The sequence below is a fragment of the Cucumis melo genome, chromosome 2 (assembly GCF_025177605.1).
Source record: "Cucumis melo cultivar AY chromosome 2, USDA_Cmelo_AY_1.0, whole genome shotgun sequence".
Classification (NCBI taxonomy): domain Eukaryota; kingdom Viridiplantae; phylum Streptophyta; class Magnoliopsida; order Cucurbitales; family Cucurbitaceae; genus Cucumis; species Cucumis melo.
Window position 1 is genome coordinate 15,799,210 of NC_066858.1, and position 18,028 is coordinate 15,817,237.

Consider the following 18,028-nt stretch of genomic DNA (forward strand, 5'->3'; position numbering starts at 1 on the left):
ACTTCTAATCATATTTAGCTCACAATTTCTTCATAAAAGTTGTAGTAAATGAAATAAGCTTTCCAACCATACCAAATTAAGATCCTAACGCCACCGTTACTCTCAGCAATACAAGAAAATTTAGAGACCTCCTGGATTCGCGTTAAAACAAGCTACCCTGTTTTCTTCATCCACAATCACCCAATGAACATCCGAATTTGCTCAAGATTTCTTCTTAAATTTTGTTTGAAAATGAAGTAGCTTTCATTAAATGTAACCCTCACCTCTTAATTCTTTTTGTGGTGTTCAAATTGATGCAAAAAACAAGAAGATGTCTGTAAACACGAAGCTTCTGTCATGGCTATCTATCTCTTCATTATTTTCTTTATCTCTTCACCTTAATTCTCAGCCCTTTCCTCTTCTTCTTCTTTCTCAGATTCTACCTCAACATCTATCTCAAGTTTAAAGACCCAAAGAAATAAGAAAATGGAGAAGATGTGTTTGGCGGTGGGGAAGAAGAATGAGAAAGAAAACCAATTAACTTTTCTCTTCTCTCCCACTTTCCTCTTTCTTTCCTTTTATCTTTTCTTTTCTTTTCTTTTCTTTTTTAAAAATAAAACCTTTAATTATATATATATATATATTGTCACACCCCCTCCCGGACTACCTGCTACCTTAGACCGAAAGATGGCGTGAAGCCGACGAACAACGTTATTCTGTACCTGTATCTGTCGACTCTGCTTAAAACTTTCATGTGATGAACTTGCCAATCTAGTATATAAACTATTGTACATGCCACAAAACACATCGGATCCTAGGCTAGTCAAACACAGCTAGTCAAACACATACATGAAGTGTACCTCAAAATTTACCAATTTCACGAGTAAACCTAAAGACACCTTAATCAAAATATAACCAACAAAATTTACACACCTACAGCTCCTAAAGCTTATACAAACTGTGGAGTATCTATAACATACAAGGGTGTGAATACATCACAACACAGCAGACTTTATGCCCAACTCAAAACACGTACTCGTAATCGATAATGAAGCTTCCGCAGACTAAGGCAGTCTATCAGGCACCGGGAAGTCGATCTCTACCTGGAAAATGGGTAAAACATTTTGGAAAGGGTGAGCTATGGAGCTCAGTGAGTGACTCAGTTTAAAACTATGAATTTAAAGATAAGAGCACGTGAAAACTTTACACATATAAATCTGTTTATACAAGTCGTAAATGTAAATGTGTAATAGTAAGAATAGCTTCCTTAAATACTCAGCATGTTCATCATTGAAATCTAGCAAGGCATATCAAGTATATCGAAGCATTTTAACTAACATGACGAATCTACGTTGTGTAGGGTACACCTAGTACAACAACGTTTACAAGCACTACGATGTAGTGGGGCCCGCCCAGCACTCCCATCGTCTTTGTCGTAGTGGGGCCCGCCCAGCACTCACGACAGCATCGTTGTTACGGAGTACACTCAACGTCAACAACGAAATCTAACCAGTGTGCACACGGTAATCTCTAGCCTCAGGCTCAAGATCTCAGTCATGTAGTTAATGAAAATTTCATAAATCATCATAAAATATTAAAACATGCCTGCTTATAAATTTTACACAAAGCTCGAACTTTACTCAGCTCTTTCGTGGAAAATTGTAGTTCTTAAAACAAAACTTCATACAAATTCATGCTTTGCTTAAAATATTGTGGTTTAAATTCTTTCCAAACATTTAATATCTACGTGCTAGCATAAATTTCTTTAAGAAATCTAGTCTCCAAATGTATACTTGAAAATAGTCATGAAATTCAAATACCTTTCATGGCTTCGTAAATAAACATTTATCGCATTCAATCATAATAACAGTTATGGAAAATATTTGAAAGTTGGTTTTGTCACTCACAGTCTTGGGCTAGATCCTTGGTCTATAAGCTCGGTTTAATTCTTCTCGGCCTGCCAACAACCCAACCGAGTATTAAAACCTTAAACATTCTGGTTTCCTAAAGATATACATAACATGTCGCACCAAAGATGACGCTCACGAAAACAAAGCTTAAGAAATAAAATCCTATTTCAACAATTCTCTAAAATTTCCAGATTTCTAACATAAACTTCAAAGAACTATAACTTTCTCAATAATTAACCAAAATGAGTGTTCTTTATATCCAACTCTTCATTTTGAGATCCTCTAAAACTTACCTGAAGACATATAAATCTGATTTCCCGTGCATAAACACATATAACCCTCAAAACAGAACCACTTCCAGAATCGCGCGCACACGACCTCTTTAAATTGTTCCTACAATTTAACAAATGTTTAGTCGTTTTTGGTTTACAATTTCTTCATGAAAGTTGTAGTAAATTTAATAATCTTTCAAACCATACCAAATAGAAATTCTAACTTCACCGATACACTCTGAAATACAAGAAAAACCAGAGACCTCCTGATTTCGAGTGAAAACCAACTGCCCTGTTTTCTTCATCAAAAAGCACCAAATGAAAATCCGAATTTGCTCCAACGTTCTTCATAAAGTTTGTTTAAAAATGAGTTAACTTTCAGTAAATGTAAATCTCACCTCTTAATTCCTTTTGAAGAGTTCAAACCGAATTAAAAACCAGTGATGTGCAGAATGAACTAAAATTCAGCCATTGATACACTTTGCTTGAGTTCTCCTCCTCTTCTTCAACCTAAAAATTCTAGTAAAATTTCTCTTATTCTTCCAAACTCTCTCTTAGAAGTTCTCTGCAAATTGAAGAAGGAAAAAGAAAAAAAAAATAAAGGGAACTTGGATGTCTTCAAACTTGGCGGTGAAGGGAAGAGAAGAAGAAGAAGAAAAGAGAAAATGAAATTTTCTTCTCATTTTCTTCTTTTTGTCCTTTCTTTTCTTTCTTTTCTTTAATTAATTTAATAAAACTATTTAATATATAAATATATATATTTATATTTACACTTAATTTCCATTTTTTTTTCTTTTTTTTTCCACATTTAAAGAAATTAAACCAAGAAAATATCGGGTTTACAACTTACCTTCCCTTTAGAAAATTTCGTCCTCGAAATTTAAAATGTCCTTAACTGAAAAGTATTGGATAGCTCTTCTTCATCTGATATTCTGGTTCCCAAGTTGCCTCCTCCGCTCCATGATGTCTCCACAAAACTTTTATGAGTGGAATCGTTTTGTTTCTCAAAACTTGTTCCTTTCTGTCGAGAATCTGAACTGAATCTTCAACATAACTCAAATCTTCTTTTAATTCAACTGATTGATCTTGCAACACATGTGATGGATCTGGTATATATTTTCTTAACATGGATACATGGAAAACATCATGTATTCGTGCAAGTTCTATTGGCAACTCAAGTCTATATGCTGCTGGTCCAACTCGTTCCGTTATCTGATATGGCCCAATATATCTAGGACTTAACTTACCTTTTCTTCCGAAACGAATAACACCTCGCCATGGAGATAATTTAAAGAAAACTTGATCTCCAACTTGGAATTCTAGGTTTCTTCGTCGCTTATCCGCATAACTTTTCTGTCCATCTTGGGCTTTCCTCAGATTTTCTCTGATCAACTTAATATTGTTTGTCGTAATCTGAACCAACTCAGGACCTACTAACTTCCGCTCTCCCACTTCATTCCAGCACACAGGAGTTCTGCATGGTCTCCCGTATAAGGCTTCATATGGTGTCATACCGATACTAGACTGATAGTTATTATTATAAGCAAACTCCATAAGTGGCAAGTGGGTATCCCAACTTCCTTTAAGTTGTAGGACACATGCTCTCAACATGTCCTCTAAAGTTTGGATGGTCCTCTCGGACTGACCATCTGTTTGGGGATGAAATGATGTACTAAACTTTAGCCCTGTTCCCATTGCTTTCTGTAAACTAGGCCAAAATTTAGAAGTAAACCTCAGATCCCTATCTGAAACTATGGACACTGGTACTCCATACTGACTCACAATCTTATCAACATATAATCTTGCTAGCTGGTCTAACGTAGATGTCATTTTAATCGGTATAAATCGTGTCGTCTTGGTGAGTCTGTCTACTATTACCCATATACCATCATGTCCACTGGATGTACGAGGTAATCCAAATAGAAAATCCATAGTAATATGCTCCCATTTCCACTCTGGCACTGGCAAAGGATTAAGAAATCCTCCTGGCCTCTGTCTGAATGGTTTAACCTGTTGACAAATCAAACATCTATCAACATATTCAGCTATCTCTTGCTTCATTCCAGACCACCAATAAGTCTTCTTTAAACTTCTGTACATCTTGGTGCTACCTGGATGCATAGCGTAAGCTGAACTGTGAGCTTCTTCTAGAATAGCATTCTTAAGCTCACTAATATTCGGAACACATAATCTTCCTTGTTTAACAATGGCTCCATCTGTTCTCAGCTCAAACTCCACCTCTAAGCCTTTCTTGGATTTCTCAAACTTCTTCTGTAAATTACTGTCTTCTGACTGTCTTCTTACAATCTCAGTTACTAGAGAACACCGAACCTGAAATTGAGCTAAGAGACTTCCTGAATCCTCTGTAGTTACTACTGCCTTGGAACCTCTTAACTCATTCAACAAAGCTACTCGAATACCACACAAGGCACTCTTCGGAAGTCTTGACTTCCTACTTAATGCATCTGCTACTACGTTGGCCTTACCTGGATGATACTCTATAGTACAATCATAATCTTTAATCAGTTCTAGCCATCGCCTTTGTCTCAGATTTAGCTCTTTTTGATCAAAAATATACTTCAGACTTTTATGATCTGTGAAAATATGGCACTTTTCCCCGAACAAATAGTGTCTCCAGATTTTTAGTGCTAAAACAACTGCTGCTAGCTCAAGATCATGGGTAGGGTAATTACACTCATGCTTCTTCAACTGCCTTGAAGCATAAGCTATTACATTCCCATCTTGCATAAGCACACAACCTAATCCTAGCCTTGAAGCATCACAATAAATCACATAGTCCTTCCCTGTTACAGGAAGTGCCAAAATAGGTGCTGTAACTAGTCTTTTCTTCAATTCCTGAAAACTTTGCTCGCATTTATCTGACCACTCAAACTTAACATTCTTCCTTGTCAAAGCGGTCAAAGGCAATGCCAATCGAGAGAAATCCTCAATAAAACGCCTATAGTATCCTGCCAAACCCAGGAAACTACGTACTTCTGTCGCACTAATTGGTCTTTCCCAATTGACAACCGCTTCTACTTTTTGTGGATCGACACTAACTCCTTTTGCTGAAACTACATGCCCCAAAAATACTACTTGTTCCAACCAGAACTCACATTTGCTGAACTTAGCATATAACTGTTTTTCACGTAGAGTCTGTAGAACAATCCTCAGATGTTCCTCATGAGATTCTCTGTCAACTGAGTAAACTAATATATCATCAATGAACACAATCACAAACTGATCTAAATACTGATGGAAGATCCTGTTCATGAGATCCATGAAAACTGCTGGCGCATTCGTTAAACCGAATGGCATAACTCGAAACTCATAATGCCCATACCTCGTTCTAAATGCTGTCTTAGCAATATCTGATTCTCTAACCTTCAACTGGTGGTATCCTGACCTTAAGTCAATCTTAGAGAACAACGTTGCTCCCCTTAGTTGATCAAATAAGTCATCGATGCGTGGTAAAGGATACTTGTTACGTATTGTAACCTTGTTTAACTGTCTATAGTCAATACATAATATGAGGGTACCATCTTTCTTTTTCACAAAAAGCACTGGTGCTCCCCACGGCGAAACACTAGGCCTGATGTATCCCTTGTCAACTAGTTCCTGTAACTGCATCTTCAATTCTTTTAGCTCGCTTGGAGCCATTCTATACGGGGCCTGTGAAATAGGTGCTGTTCCTGGTAATAATTCAATGGTGAACTCAATCTCTCTATCAGGTGGCAAACCTGACAGATCATCTGGAAATACATCAAGAAACTCTTTCACCACAGGAACATCTTCTGGCTTTAGTTTTTCTCTCTGCACTACTACGATGTGTGCAAGAAACACTGTGCAACCCTTCCTCAGTAATTTCTCGGCTTTCAAAACTGAGATTAGACTTCTAGAAACAGCCTTCCTCATTCCTCTAAAAACCACTTCAGCAAAGCCTGGTTTTCTGAAAACCACTTCCTTCCTATGGCAATCCATAGATGCATAATGAGCAAATAAGAAATCCATTCCCAAAATTACATCTAACCTCTGCAACTCTAGTGGTAGCAAGTCCACTAGCAAACTGATACCTTCTACTAAAACTTCACAATTACGTAACACCTCATTAACAAGTAAAACGTCACCAACTGGAGTGTATATAGCTAACCCCTCAGATAAAGGCTCTAGGATCCTATTCAACTTAGTCAGAAATATACTAGAAACAAAGGAATGCGTAGCACCTGGATCAAATAAAACATCTGCATGTACATTACAAATAAGAATCATACCAGTAATAACGTCTGGTGCATCCTCTACTTCTTGTTGAGTCATAGCATAGACTTTTCCCTGTTGCCTCGGTCTTCCAACAACTCCCTTTTGCCTTGCACCACTGGTGCCCTCTGTTGGAACCACTGAAACTCTCGATTGCTCAATTGTTTGGGACCTAACTCCCTGATCTCTCTGAACTGTCATGTTCAACTGCGGACAATCTTTCTTGAAATGTCCTGGCTGTCCGCACTGGTAACATACACCGGCACCTACCAAACACTGACCCCGATGGTTCCTGCCACAACTCGTGCATGGTATTCGCCTGACGGTACTAGCAATGGACTCCTGACCTGGTTGCGATCTTACTGTTGATCTAATGGGTTGACTAGGTATTCTCTGGCTCTGTCTCTGAAAAACACTACCATAACTCACGTTCCTCGATGCTTGGCCTCCAGAGCGATTCTTAAAATCTTGACGGCTTGAAATATTTATCCCAGGCGTGAACCTCCGCTGCTCACGACCTCTAAATCCACTAGCTGTTGAAGTCCCACGACTAAGCTCCACTGCCGATTTCTTTTCTGTTATACTCTGCTCCACACGAAGAGCAGTCTCCACTAACTAAGAGAAATTCGTCCACTTAGCAATGGCTGTAACTGGGGTACGTGTTTCAAAACGCAACCCTCTTTCAAACCTTCAGCACCTGTCACTCTCAGAAGCTATAATAACGTCAGCATACCGTGAAAGCTCGGTATACTTCCTCTCATACTCAGCCACTGAAAGTGATCCTTGTTTCAACCCCAGAAATTCATCCCTCTTGGCTTCGCAGTATGTGCTGGGATAATACTTATCTTCGAATATGCCTCTAAAAGTCTGCCAGTCTAAAGCACGTGCATCACTGCGTCTTGCTAATATAGATTTCCACCATCCTTCAACCTCTTTTTGCAACAAAAATGTGGCCAATCTAACCTTTCGCTCCTCAGGACAATTCATCACATCAAAACACTTTTCAAGCATATTCAACCAGTTCTCTGCATCAGCTGGATCTGTGGAACCTTCAAACACTGTAGCCCCTAACTTCTTCAGCCGTTCAATTCCGTATGCCTTTTCTGGATCACTAGGCTCTGCTCTATTTGTCCTTCCTATTTCCTGTGTTGTTCTCGCAAACTGCTTGTTTCCTGCACCACCTCGAATTCCTAGGGTACTAGATTCCCCTACAGATGGACCTTGGGTAGGACCTTGCATCCCGTCCTGATTCTGCCGGCGTCGTCTACCAGTACGTGGTGGCATGACTCCTATAATATGTCAACACATTAGACATACTATAAATACTTAACTCAAATGCATGATACTAAATGTCTACTCACGTATTAATAATAATTGGACTCACTTCTACCCTTACCTAGACCATACTCCACTAGTTCCCTTTAAGCTAACTTGACGTTCAATTATTTACTTTCCAGTTTCTTCTTAGAGCTAACCGCTCTACCTTAATTCCCATGGAGCAAACTGCTCTGATACCAAGTTGTCACACCCCCTCCCGGACTACTTGCTACCTTAGACCGAAAGATGGCGTGAAGCCGACGAACAACGTTATTCTGTACCTGTATCTGTCGACTCTGCTTAAAACTTTCATGTGATGAACTTGCCAATCTAGTATATAAACTATTGTACATTCCACAAAACACATCGGATCCTAGGCTAGTCAAACACAGCTAGTCAAACACATACATGAAGTGTACCTCAAAATTTACCAATTTCACGAGTAAACATAAAGACACCTTAATCAAAATATAACCAACAAAATTTACACAACTACAGCTCCTAAAGCTTATACAAACTGTGGAGTATCTATAACATACAAGGGTGTGAATACATCACAACACAACAGACTTTATGCCCAACTCAAAACACGTACTGGCAATCGATAATGAAGCTTCCGCAGACTAAGGCAGTCTATCAGGCACCGGGAAGTCGATCTCTACCTGGAAAATGGGTAAAACATTTTGGAAAGGGTGAGCTATGAAGCTCAGTGAGTGACTCAGTTTAAAACTATGAATTTAAAGATAAGAGCACGTGAAAACTTTACACATATAAATCTGTTTATACCAGTCGTAAATGTAAATGTGTAATAGTAAGAATAGCTTCCTTAAATACTCAGCATGTTCATCATTGAAATCTAGCAAGGCATATCAAGTATATCGAAGCATTTTAACTAACATGACGAATCTACGTTGTGTAGGGTACACCTAGTACAACAACGTTTACAAGCACTACGATGTAGTGGGGCCCGCCCAGCACTCCCATCGTCTTTGTCGTAGTGGGGCCCGCCCAGCACTCACGACAACATCGTTGTTACGGAGTACACTCAACGTCAACAACGAAATCTAACCAGTGTGCACACGGTAATCTCTAGCCTCAGGCTCAAAATCTCAGTCATGTAGTTAATGAAAATTTCATAAATCATCATAAAATATTAAAACATGTCTGGTTATAAATTTTACACAAAGCTCGAACTTTACTCAGCTCTTTCGTGGAAAATTGTAGTTCTTAAAACAAAACTTCATACTAATTCATGCTTTGCTTAAAATATTGTGGTTTAAATACTTTCCAAACATTTAATATCTACGTGCTAGCATAAATTTCTTTAAGAAATCTAGTCTCCAAATGTATACTTGAAAATAGTCATGAAATTCAAATACCTTTCATGGCTTCGTAAATAAACATTTATCGCATTCAATCATAATAACAGTTATGGAAAATATTTGAAAGTTTGTTTTGTCACTCACAATCTTGGGCTAGATCCTTGGTCTAGGTGCATCCGAAAACGATCGTAAAGATGGACGATGTTTCCAAAAAGTGGCGAAAGTCTGTCGAGCATTAAAAAACTATTGGAAATGCATTTCCAGCAAAGAAAATTGGCCAAGTGGACGAACACTCCTAAAAATGTCCAACGACATTACCTGGAACTTAGTTTTTTTCTAGGGGTCAAAAATGGTCCGTGAACAGTTACTTTGTTTTGTGTTCTTATTAAGCATTTCGATTTTTAGGATTTAAACTCCAATTACTTTAGTCTACATTCCCGACATGGTCTGTTACACATTTGAACAAATTATAGGTCAGAAAATGGGGTCGTTGGAGGGAGGATTTAGGTGCATCCGGAAACGGACGAAAAGATGGACGATGTTTCTAAAAAGTGGTGAAAGTTTGTCGAGCATGAAAGAACTATTGGAAATGCATTTCCAGCAAAGAAAATTGGCCAAGCGGCCGAACTCCTGGTGTTCGTTCGAAAAAAAGTCCAACGAGAATGCCTCAGACTCAGTTTTTTTCTAGGGTTCAAAAGTGATAAGTCAACAGTTTATTCATTTTGTGTTCTTATTGAGCATTTCGATCTTTGGGATTTAAATTCCAATTACTTTAGTCTACATTCCCAACATGGTCAGTTACACATTTGAACAAATTATAAGTCGGGAAATGGGATCCTTGGAGGGAGGATTTAGGTGCATCCGAAAACGGACGAAAAGATGGACGATGTTTCCAAAAAGTGGCGAAAGTCTGTCGAGCATGACAAAACTATTGGAAATGCTTTTCCAACAAAGAAAATGGGCCAAGTGAGAGGAACTCCTGGTGTTCGTCCCAAAAAAGTCCAACGAGAATGCCTATGACTAAGTTTTTTTGTAGTGTTCAAAAGTGCTAAGTTAACAGTTTCTTTGTTTTGTGTTCTTATTAATCATTTCCATCTTTCAGATTTAAACTCCAATTACTTTAGTCTACATTACCGACATGGTTAGTTACACATTTGAACAAATTATAGGTCAGGAAATGGGATCGTTGGAGGGAGGATTTAGGCACATCCAAAAACAGACGAGAAGATGGACGATGTTTCCAAAAAGTGGCAAAAGTTAGTCGAGCATGAAAAAACTATTGGAAAACCATTTCCAGCAAAAAAAATGGGCCAAGTGGAGGGACTCTTGGTGTTTGTCCCAAAAAAAGTCCAACGATAATGCCAGGGACTCTATTTTATGTCTAGTTGTTAAAAGTGGTCCGCCAACGGTTTCTTTGCGTTTTGTATTCGTATTAAGCATTTCGAACTTACGGATATAAACTCCAATTAATTTAGTCTACATTCCCCACATGGTCCGTTACTCATTTAGGCAAATTATAGTTTAGGAAATGGGATCTTTGGAGGGAGGATTTAGGTGCATCCGAAATCGGACGAAAGGATGGACGATGTTTCCAAAAAGGGTCAAAAGTCCGTTGAGCATGAAAAAACTATTGGAAATGCATTTCCAGCAAAAAAAAAAATGGGCCAGGTGGACGAACTCTTGGTGTTCGTCCCAAAAATAGTCCAACGAGAATGCCCGGGATTCGGTTTTTTTCTAGGGTTCAAAAGTGGTAAGTCACTAGTTTCTTTGTTTTGTGTTCTTATTGAGCATTTCGATCTATGGGATTTAAACTCCAATTACTTTAGTCTACATTCTCGACATCGTCAATTACACATTTGAACAAATTATAGGTCATGAATTTGGATCTTTGGAGGGAGGATTTAGGTACATCCGAAAACGGACGAAAAGATGGACGATGTTTCCAAAAAGTGGCGAAAGTTAGTCGAGCATGAAAAAACTATTGGAAATCCATATCCAGCAAAGAAAATGGGCCAAGTGGAGGAACTCCTGGTGTTCGTGCCAAAAAAAGTCCAACGAGAATGCCCGGGATAGTTTTTTTTTAGAGTTCAAAAGTGGTAAGTCAACAGTTTCTTTGTTTTGTGTTTGTATTAAGCATTTCGAGCTTAAGGATATAAACTCCAATTAATTTAGTCTACATTCCTAACATGGTCCGTTAGACATTTACACAAATTAGAGGTCGGGAAACACGATAATTGGACGGAGGAATTAGGTGGATCCGAATACGATCGTAAAGATGAACGATGTTTCCAAAAAGTGGCGAAAGTCCGTTGAGCACAAAAAAACTATTGGAATGCATTTCCAGCAAAGAAAATGGGCCAAGTGGAGGATCTCCTGGTGTTCGTCCCAAAAAAAGTCCAACGAGAATGCCCGGGACTCAGTCTTTTTTCTAGGGTTCAAAAGTATACCATCAACGGTTTCTTTGTTTTGTGTTCATATTAAGCATTTCAAGCTTAGGGATTTAAACTCTAATTAATATACTGTACATTCCTGACATGGCCGTTAGACATTTGGACAAATTAAAGGTCAGGAAACGCGGTCGCTGGAGGGAAAATTTAAGTGCATCCGAAAACGATCATAAAGACGGACGATGTTTCCAAAAAGTGGCGAAGTCTATCGAGCATGAAAAAACTATTGGAAATTCATTTTGAGCAAAGAAAATGGGCCAAGTGGGGGAACTCCTGGTGTTCGTACAAAAAAAAGTCCAACGAGAATGCCCGAGACTCAGTTTTTTTTCTAGGGGTCAAAAGTGGTCTATCAACGGTTTCTTTGTTTTGTGTTCGGATTAAGCATTTCGAGTTTAGGGATATAAACACCAATTAATTTAATCTACATTCCTGACATGGTCCGTTAGACATTTACACAAATTAGCGATCGGGAAACACGATCATTGGAGGGAGGATTTAAGTGCATTCAAAGACGATCGTGAAGATGGACGATGTTTCCAAAAAGTGGCGAAAGTCTGTTGAGCATGAAAACGATTGGAAATCCATTTCCAGCAAAGAAAATGGGCCAGGTGGAGGAACTCCTGTTGTTCGTCCCAAAAAAAGTGCAACGGGAATGTCCGGGACTCAGTTTTTTTCTAGGGCTTAAAAGTATACCATCAACGGTTTCTTTGTTTTGTGTTCGTATTAAACATTTCGAGCTTAAGGATATAAACTCCAATTACTTTAGTTTACATTCCCGACATGGTCAGTTATAGATTTCAACAAATTATAGGTCAGGAAATGGGATCGTTGGAGGGAGGATTTAGGTGCATCCGAAAACGATCTTACTAATGGACGATGTTTCCAAAAAGTGGCGAAAGTCTTTCAAGCATGATTTAACTGTTGGAAATGCTTTTTCAGCAAAAAAAAAATGGGCCAAGTGGACAAACTCCTACTGTTCGTCCCCGAAAAAGTCCAACGACAATGCCTGGAACTCCGTTTTTTTCTAGGAGTCAAAAGTGGTCCGTCAACGGTTTCTTTGTTTTGTGTTCGTTTAAGCATTATGAGATTAGGGATTTAAACACCAATTAATTTACTCTACATTCCCCACATGGTCCGTTAGACATTTAAACAAATTAGAGGTCGGGAAACGCGGTCGTTGGAGAGAGAATTTAGGTGCATCCGAAAAAGATCGTAAAGATGGACCATGTTTCCAAAAAGTGGTGAAAGTCTGTCGAGCATGAAAAAACTATTGGAAATGCATTTCCAGCAAAGAAAATGGGCCAAGTGGACGAACTCCTGGTGTTCATCCCAAAAAAAGTTCAATGACAATGCCCAAGACTCAGTTTTTTTTCTAGGGGTCAAAACTTGTCCGTCAATGGTTCCTTTGTTTTTTGTTGTGTTAAGTATTTCGAGCTTAACGATATAAACTCCAATAAATTTAGTTGACATTCCAGACATTGTTCGTTAGACATTGACACAAAGTAGAGGTCGGGAAACACAGTCGTTGGAGGAAGGATTTAGGAGCAACTGAAAACGATCGTAAAGTTGGACGATGTTTCCAAAAAGTGGCGATGGTCTGTCGAGCACGAAAAAACTATTGGAAATGAATTTCCAGCAATGAAAATGGGCCAAGTGAACGATCTTCTGGTGTTCGTCCAAAAAAAGTCCAACGAGAATGCCCGGGATTCAGTTTTTTTTTCTAGGGGTCAAAAGTGGTCCGTCAACGGTTTCTTTGTTTTGCGTTCGTATTCAGCATTTCGAGCTTTGGGATATAAACTCCAATTACTATAGTCTACGTTCCCGACATGCTCCGTAACACATTTCAACAAATTGTAGGTCGGGAAACGTAGTCGTTGGAGGGAGGCTTTAGGTTCAACCGAAAACGATCGTAAAGATGGACGATGTTTCCAAAAAGTGACGAAAGTCTGTCGAACATGAAAAAACTATTGGAAATGCATTTCCTACAAAGAAAATGGGTCAAGTGGATGAACTCCTGGTGTTCGTCCTAAAAAAAGTCCAACGACAATGCCCGGGACTCAGTATTTTTCTAGGAGTCAAAAGTGGTCCGTCAACGGTTTTTTATTTTGTGTCTGTATTAAGCATTTTGATCATAGGGATATAAACTTCAATTCATTTAGTCTACATTCCCCACATTTTCCGTTAGACATTGACACAAAGTAGAGGTCGGAAAACGCAGTCGTTGGAGAGAGGCTTTAGGTTCAACCGAAAACGATCGTAAAGATGGACGATGTTTCTAAAAAGTGACGAAAGTCTGTCGAGCATGAAAAAACTATTGGAAATGCGTTTCCTGCAAAAAAAAATGGGCCAAGTGGACAAACTCCTGGTGTTCATCCCAAACAAAGTCCAACGACAATGCTCGAGACTAAGTTTGTTTTCTAGGGGTCAGAAGTGGTCCGTCAACGGTTCCTTTGTTTTGTGTTCGTATTAAGCATTTCAAGCTTAAGGATATAAACTCCAATTAATTTAGTTGACATTCCAGACATTGTCCATTAAACATTGACACAAAGTAGAGGTCGGGCAACGCGGTCGTTGGAGGAAAGATTTAGGTGCAACCGAAAACGATCGTAAAGTTGGAAGATATTTCCAAAAAGTGGCGATGGTCTGTCGAGAACGAAAAAACTATTGGAAATGAATTTCCAGCAAAGAAAATGGGTCAAGTGAATGAACTCTTGGTGTTCGTCCCAAAAAAAGTCCAACGAGAATGCCCGGGACTCAGTTTGTTTTATAGGGGTCAGACATGGTGCATCAACGGTTTCTTTGTTTGGTGTTCATATTAAGCATTTCGAGCTCAGGGATATAAACTCCAATTAATATAGTCTACATTCCCGACATTTTTTGTTAGACATTTACACAAACTAGAGGTCGGGAAACGCAGTCGTTGGAGGGAGGATATAGGTACAATCGAAAACGATTGTAAAGATGGCCGATGTTTCCAAAAAGTGGCGAAAGTCTGTCGAGAAATAAAAAAACTATTGGAAAAGCATTTCCAGCGAAGAAAATGGGCCAGGTGGACGAACTCCTTGTGTTTGTCCGAAAAAAAGTCCAACGACAATGCCCGGGACTCAGTTTTTTTTCTAGGGGCCAAAAGTGGTCTATCAACGGTTTCTTTGTTTTGTGTTCGTCTTAAGCATTTCGAGCTTTGGGATTTAAACACCAATTACTTTAGTCTACATTACCTACATGCTCCATTACACATTTCAACAAATTATAGGTCAGGAAGTGGTATTGTTGAAGGGAGGATTTAAGTGCAACCGAAATTGATCGTAAAGATGGACGATGTTTTCATAAAGTGGCAAAAGTCTGTCGAGCATGAAAAAACTATTGGAAATGAATTTCCAACTAAGAAAATGGGCCAAGTGGATGAACTCCTGGTGTTCGTCCCAAAAAAAGTCCAACGACAATGCCCGGGACTCAGTTTCTTTTCTAGGGGTCAAATCTGGTCCGTCAACTGTTTCTTTGTTTTGTGTTTGTCTTAAGCATTTCAAGCTTTGGAATTTAAACTCCAATTACTTTAGTCTACATTTCTGACATGGTTCATTAGACATTGACACAAAGTAGGGGTCGGGAAACGCGGTCGTTGGAGGAAGGATTTAGGAGCAACCGGAAACGATCATAAAGATGGACGATGTATCCAAAAAGTGGCGAATGTCATTCGACCAAAAAAAAAACTATTGTGGATGCATTTCCAGCAAAAAAAGGGCCAAGTGGATGAACTCCAGGTGTTCGTCTCAGAAAAAGTCCAACGACAATGCCCGGAGCTCAGTTTTTTTCAAGGGGTCAAAAGTAGACCGTCAATGGTTTCTTTGTTTGGTGTTCGTATTGAGCATTTCGAGCTTAGGGATATAAACTCCAATTACTTTAGTCTACATTTCCGACATAGTCCGTTAGTAATTTACATAAATTATAGGCCAGAAAATGGGATCGTTGGAGGGAGGATTTAGGTGCGACCGAAAACGATCGTAAAGATGGACGATGTTTCCAACAAGAGGCAAAAGTCTGTTGAGCATGAAAAAACTATTGGAAATGGATTTCCAGCAAAGAAAATGGGCCAAGTGGAAGAACTCGTGGTGTTCGTCCCAAAAAAAATCCATCGACAATGCACGGGACTCAGTTTTTTTTCTAGGGGCCAAAAGTGGTCCATCAACGGTTTCTTTATTTTGTGTTCGTATTAAGCATTTCGAGCTTATGGATATAAACTCCAATTAATTTAGTCTACATTCTCGACATTGTCTGTTAGACATTTACACAAAGTAGAGGTTGAGAAACGCAGTCGTTGGAGGGAGGATATAGGTACAATGAAAAACGTTCGAAAAGATGGACGATGTTTCCAACAAGAGGCAAAAGTCTGTTGAGCATGAAAAAACTATTGGAAATGGATTTCCAGCAAAGAAAATGGGCCAAGTGGAAGAACTCGTGGTGTTCGTCCCAAAAAAAATCCATCGACAATGAAGGGGACTCAGTTTTTTTTCTAGAGGTCAAAAGTGGTCCATCAACGGTTTCTTTGTTTTGTGTTCGTATTAAGCATTTCGAGCTTAAGGATATAAACTCCAGTTAATTTAGTCTACATTCTCGACATTGTCTGTTGGACATTTACACAAAGTAGAAGTCGGGAAACACAGTCGTTGGAGGGAGGATATAGGTACAACGGAAAACGTTCGAAAAGATGGACGATGTTTCCAAAAAGTGGTGAAAGTCTGTCGAGCATGAAAAAAATATTGGAAATGCATTTCCAGCAAAGAAAATAGGCCAAGTGGACGAACTTCTGGTGTTCGTTCCAAAAAAGTCCAACGACAATAGCCGGGACTCAGTTTATTTTCTATGGGTCAAAACTGGTCCGTCAATGGTTTTTTTGTTTTGTGTTCGTATTAAGCATTTCGAGCTTAGGGATACAAGCTCTAATTACTTTAGTTTACATTCCCGACATGGTCCGTCAGACATTTACACAAATTATAGGTCAGAAAATGGGATCGTTGGAGGAAGGATTTAGGTGCAACCGTAAACGATCGTAAAGATGGACGATGTTTCCAAAAAGTGGTGAAAGTCTGTCGAGCATGAAAAAACTATTGGAAATGAACTTCCAGCAAAGGAAACAAGCCAATTGGATGAACTCCTTGTGTTCGTTTCAAAAAAAGTCCAACGATAATGCCCGGGACTCAGTTTCTTTTCTAGAGGTCAAAACTGGTCCGTCAACAGTTTCTTTGTTTTGTCTTCTTCTTAAGCATTACAAGCTTTGGAATTTAAACTCCAATTACTTTAGTCTACATTCCTGACATGGTCCGTTAGACATTGACACAAAGTAGCTGTTGGGAAACGCGGTCTTTGGAGGGAGGATTTAGGAGCAACCGAAAACGATCGTAAAGATAGACGATGTAACCAAAAAGTGGCGAATGTCTGTCGAGCATAAAAAAACTATTGGAGATGCATTGCCAGCAAAAAAAAGGGCCAAGTGGATGAATTCCAGGTGTTCGTCCTAGAAAAAGTCCAATGAGAATACCCGGGCCTCAGTTTTTTTCTAGGGGTCAAAAGTGGCCCGTCAATGGTTTCTTTGTTTGGTGTTCGTATTAAGCATTTCGAGCTTAGGGATATAAAATCCAATTACTTTAATCTACATTCCCGACATAGTCCGTTAGTAATTTACATAAATTATAGGTCAGGAAATGGGATCGTTGGAGGGAGGATTTAGGTGCAACCGAAAACGATTGTAAAGATGGACGATGTTTCCAACAAGTGGCGAATGTCTGTCGAGCATAAAAGAACTATTGGAAATGGATTTCCGGCAAAGAGTATGGGCCAAGTGGACGAACTTGTGGTGTTCGTCCCAAAAAAAATCCATCGATAATGCACGGGATTCAGTTTTTTTTCTTAGGGTCAAAAGTGGTCCGTCAATGGTTTCTTTGTTTGGTGTTCGTATTAAGCATTTCGAGCTTAGGGATATAAACTCCAATTACTTTAGTTTACATTCCAAACATATTCCATACGTCATTTACACAAATTATAGATCAGGAAATGGGGTCGTTGGAAGGAGGATTTAGGTGCAACCGAAAACGATCTTAAAGATGGACGATGTTTCCAACAAGTGGCGAAAGTCTGTCGGGCATGAAAAAAGTATTGGAAATGAATTTACCGCGAAGAAAATGGGCCAATTGGACGAACTCCTAGTGTTCGTTTCATAAAAAGTCCAAAGACAATGCCCGAGACTCAGTTTTTTTTAGGGATCAAAAGTGATCCTTCAACGGTTTCTTTATTTTGTGTTGGTATTAGGCATTCCGAGCTTTGGGTTTTAAACTCCAATTACTATAGTCTACATTCCTGACATGCTCCATTACACATTTCAACAAATTATAGGTCGGGATTTAGGTGCATCCGAAAATTTTAAAAAAGATTGGCGATGTTTCCAAAAAGTTGCAAAAGTCTGTCGAGCATGAAAAAACTATTGGAAATGAATTTTGAGCAAAGAAAATTGGCCAAGTGGACGAAGTCCTGAT

The 18,028-nt window shown here is 39.0% G+C and overlaps 1 protein-coding gene across 2 annotated transcripts in view; it reads right to left on the bottom strand.

Annotated features, from left to right (window-relative positions):
• Positions 1 to 7,101: 7,101 nt before the first annotated feature.
• LOC127148241 (uncharacterized) overlaps positions 7,102 to 18,028 on the bottom strand; it is a 60,234-nt gene continuing 49,307 nt past the window's right edge. For both annotated transcript variants that reach the window (XM_051081635.1, XM_051081634.1), the window contains exons 2-3: positions 8,328 to 8,394; positions 7,102 to 7,704 (exon numbers count right to left, since the gene is read on the bottom strand). In XM_051081635.1, the coding sequence (XP_050937592.1) occupies positions 7,106 to 7,699 (594 nt within the window). In that variant the 5' untranslated portion in view covers positions 7,700 to 7,704; positions 8,328 to 8,394 and the 3' untranslated portion in view covers positions 7,102 to 7,105. The remainder of the gene's footprint in view (positions 7,705 to 8,327; positions 8,395 to 18,028) is intronic.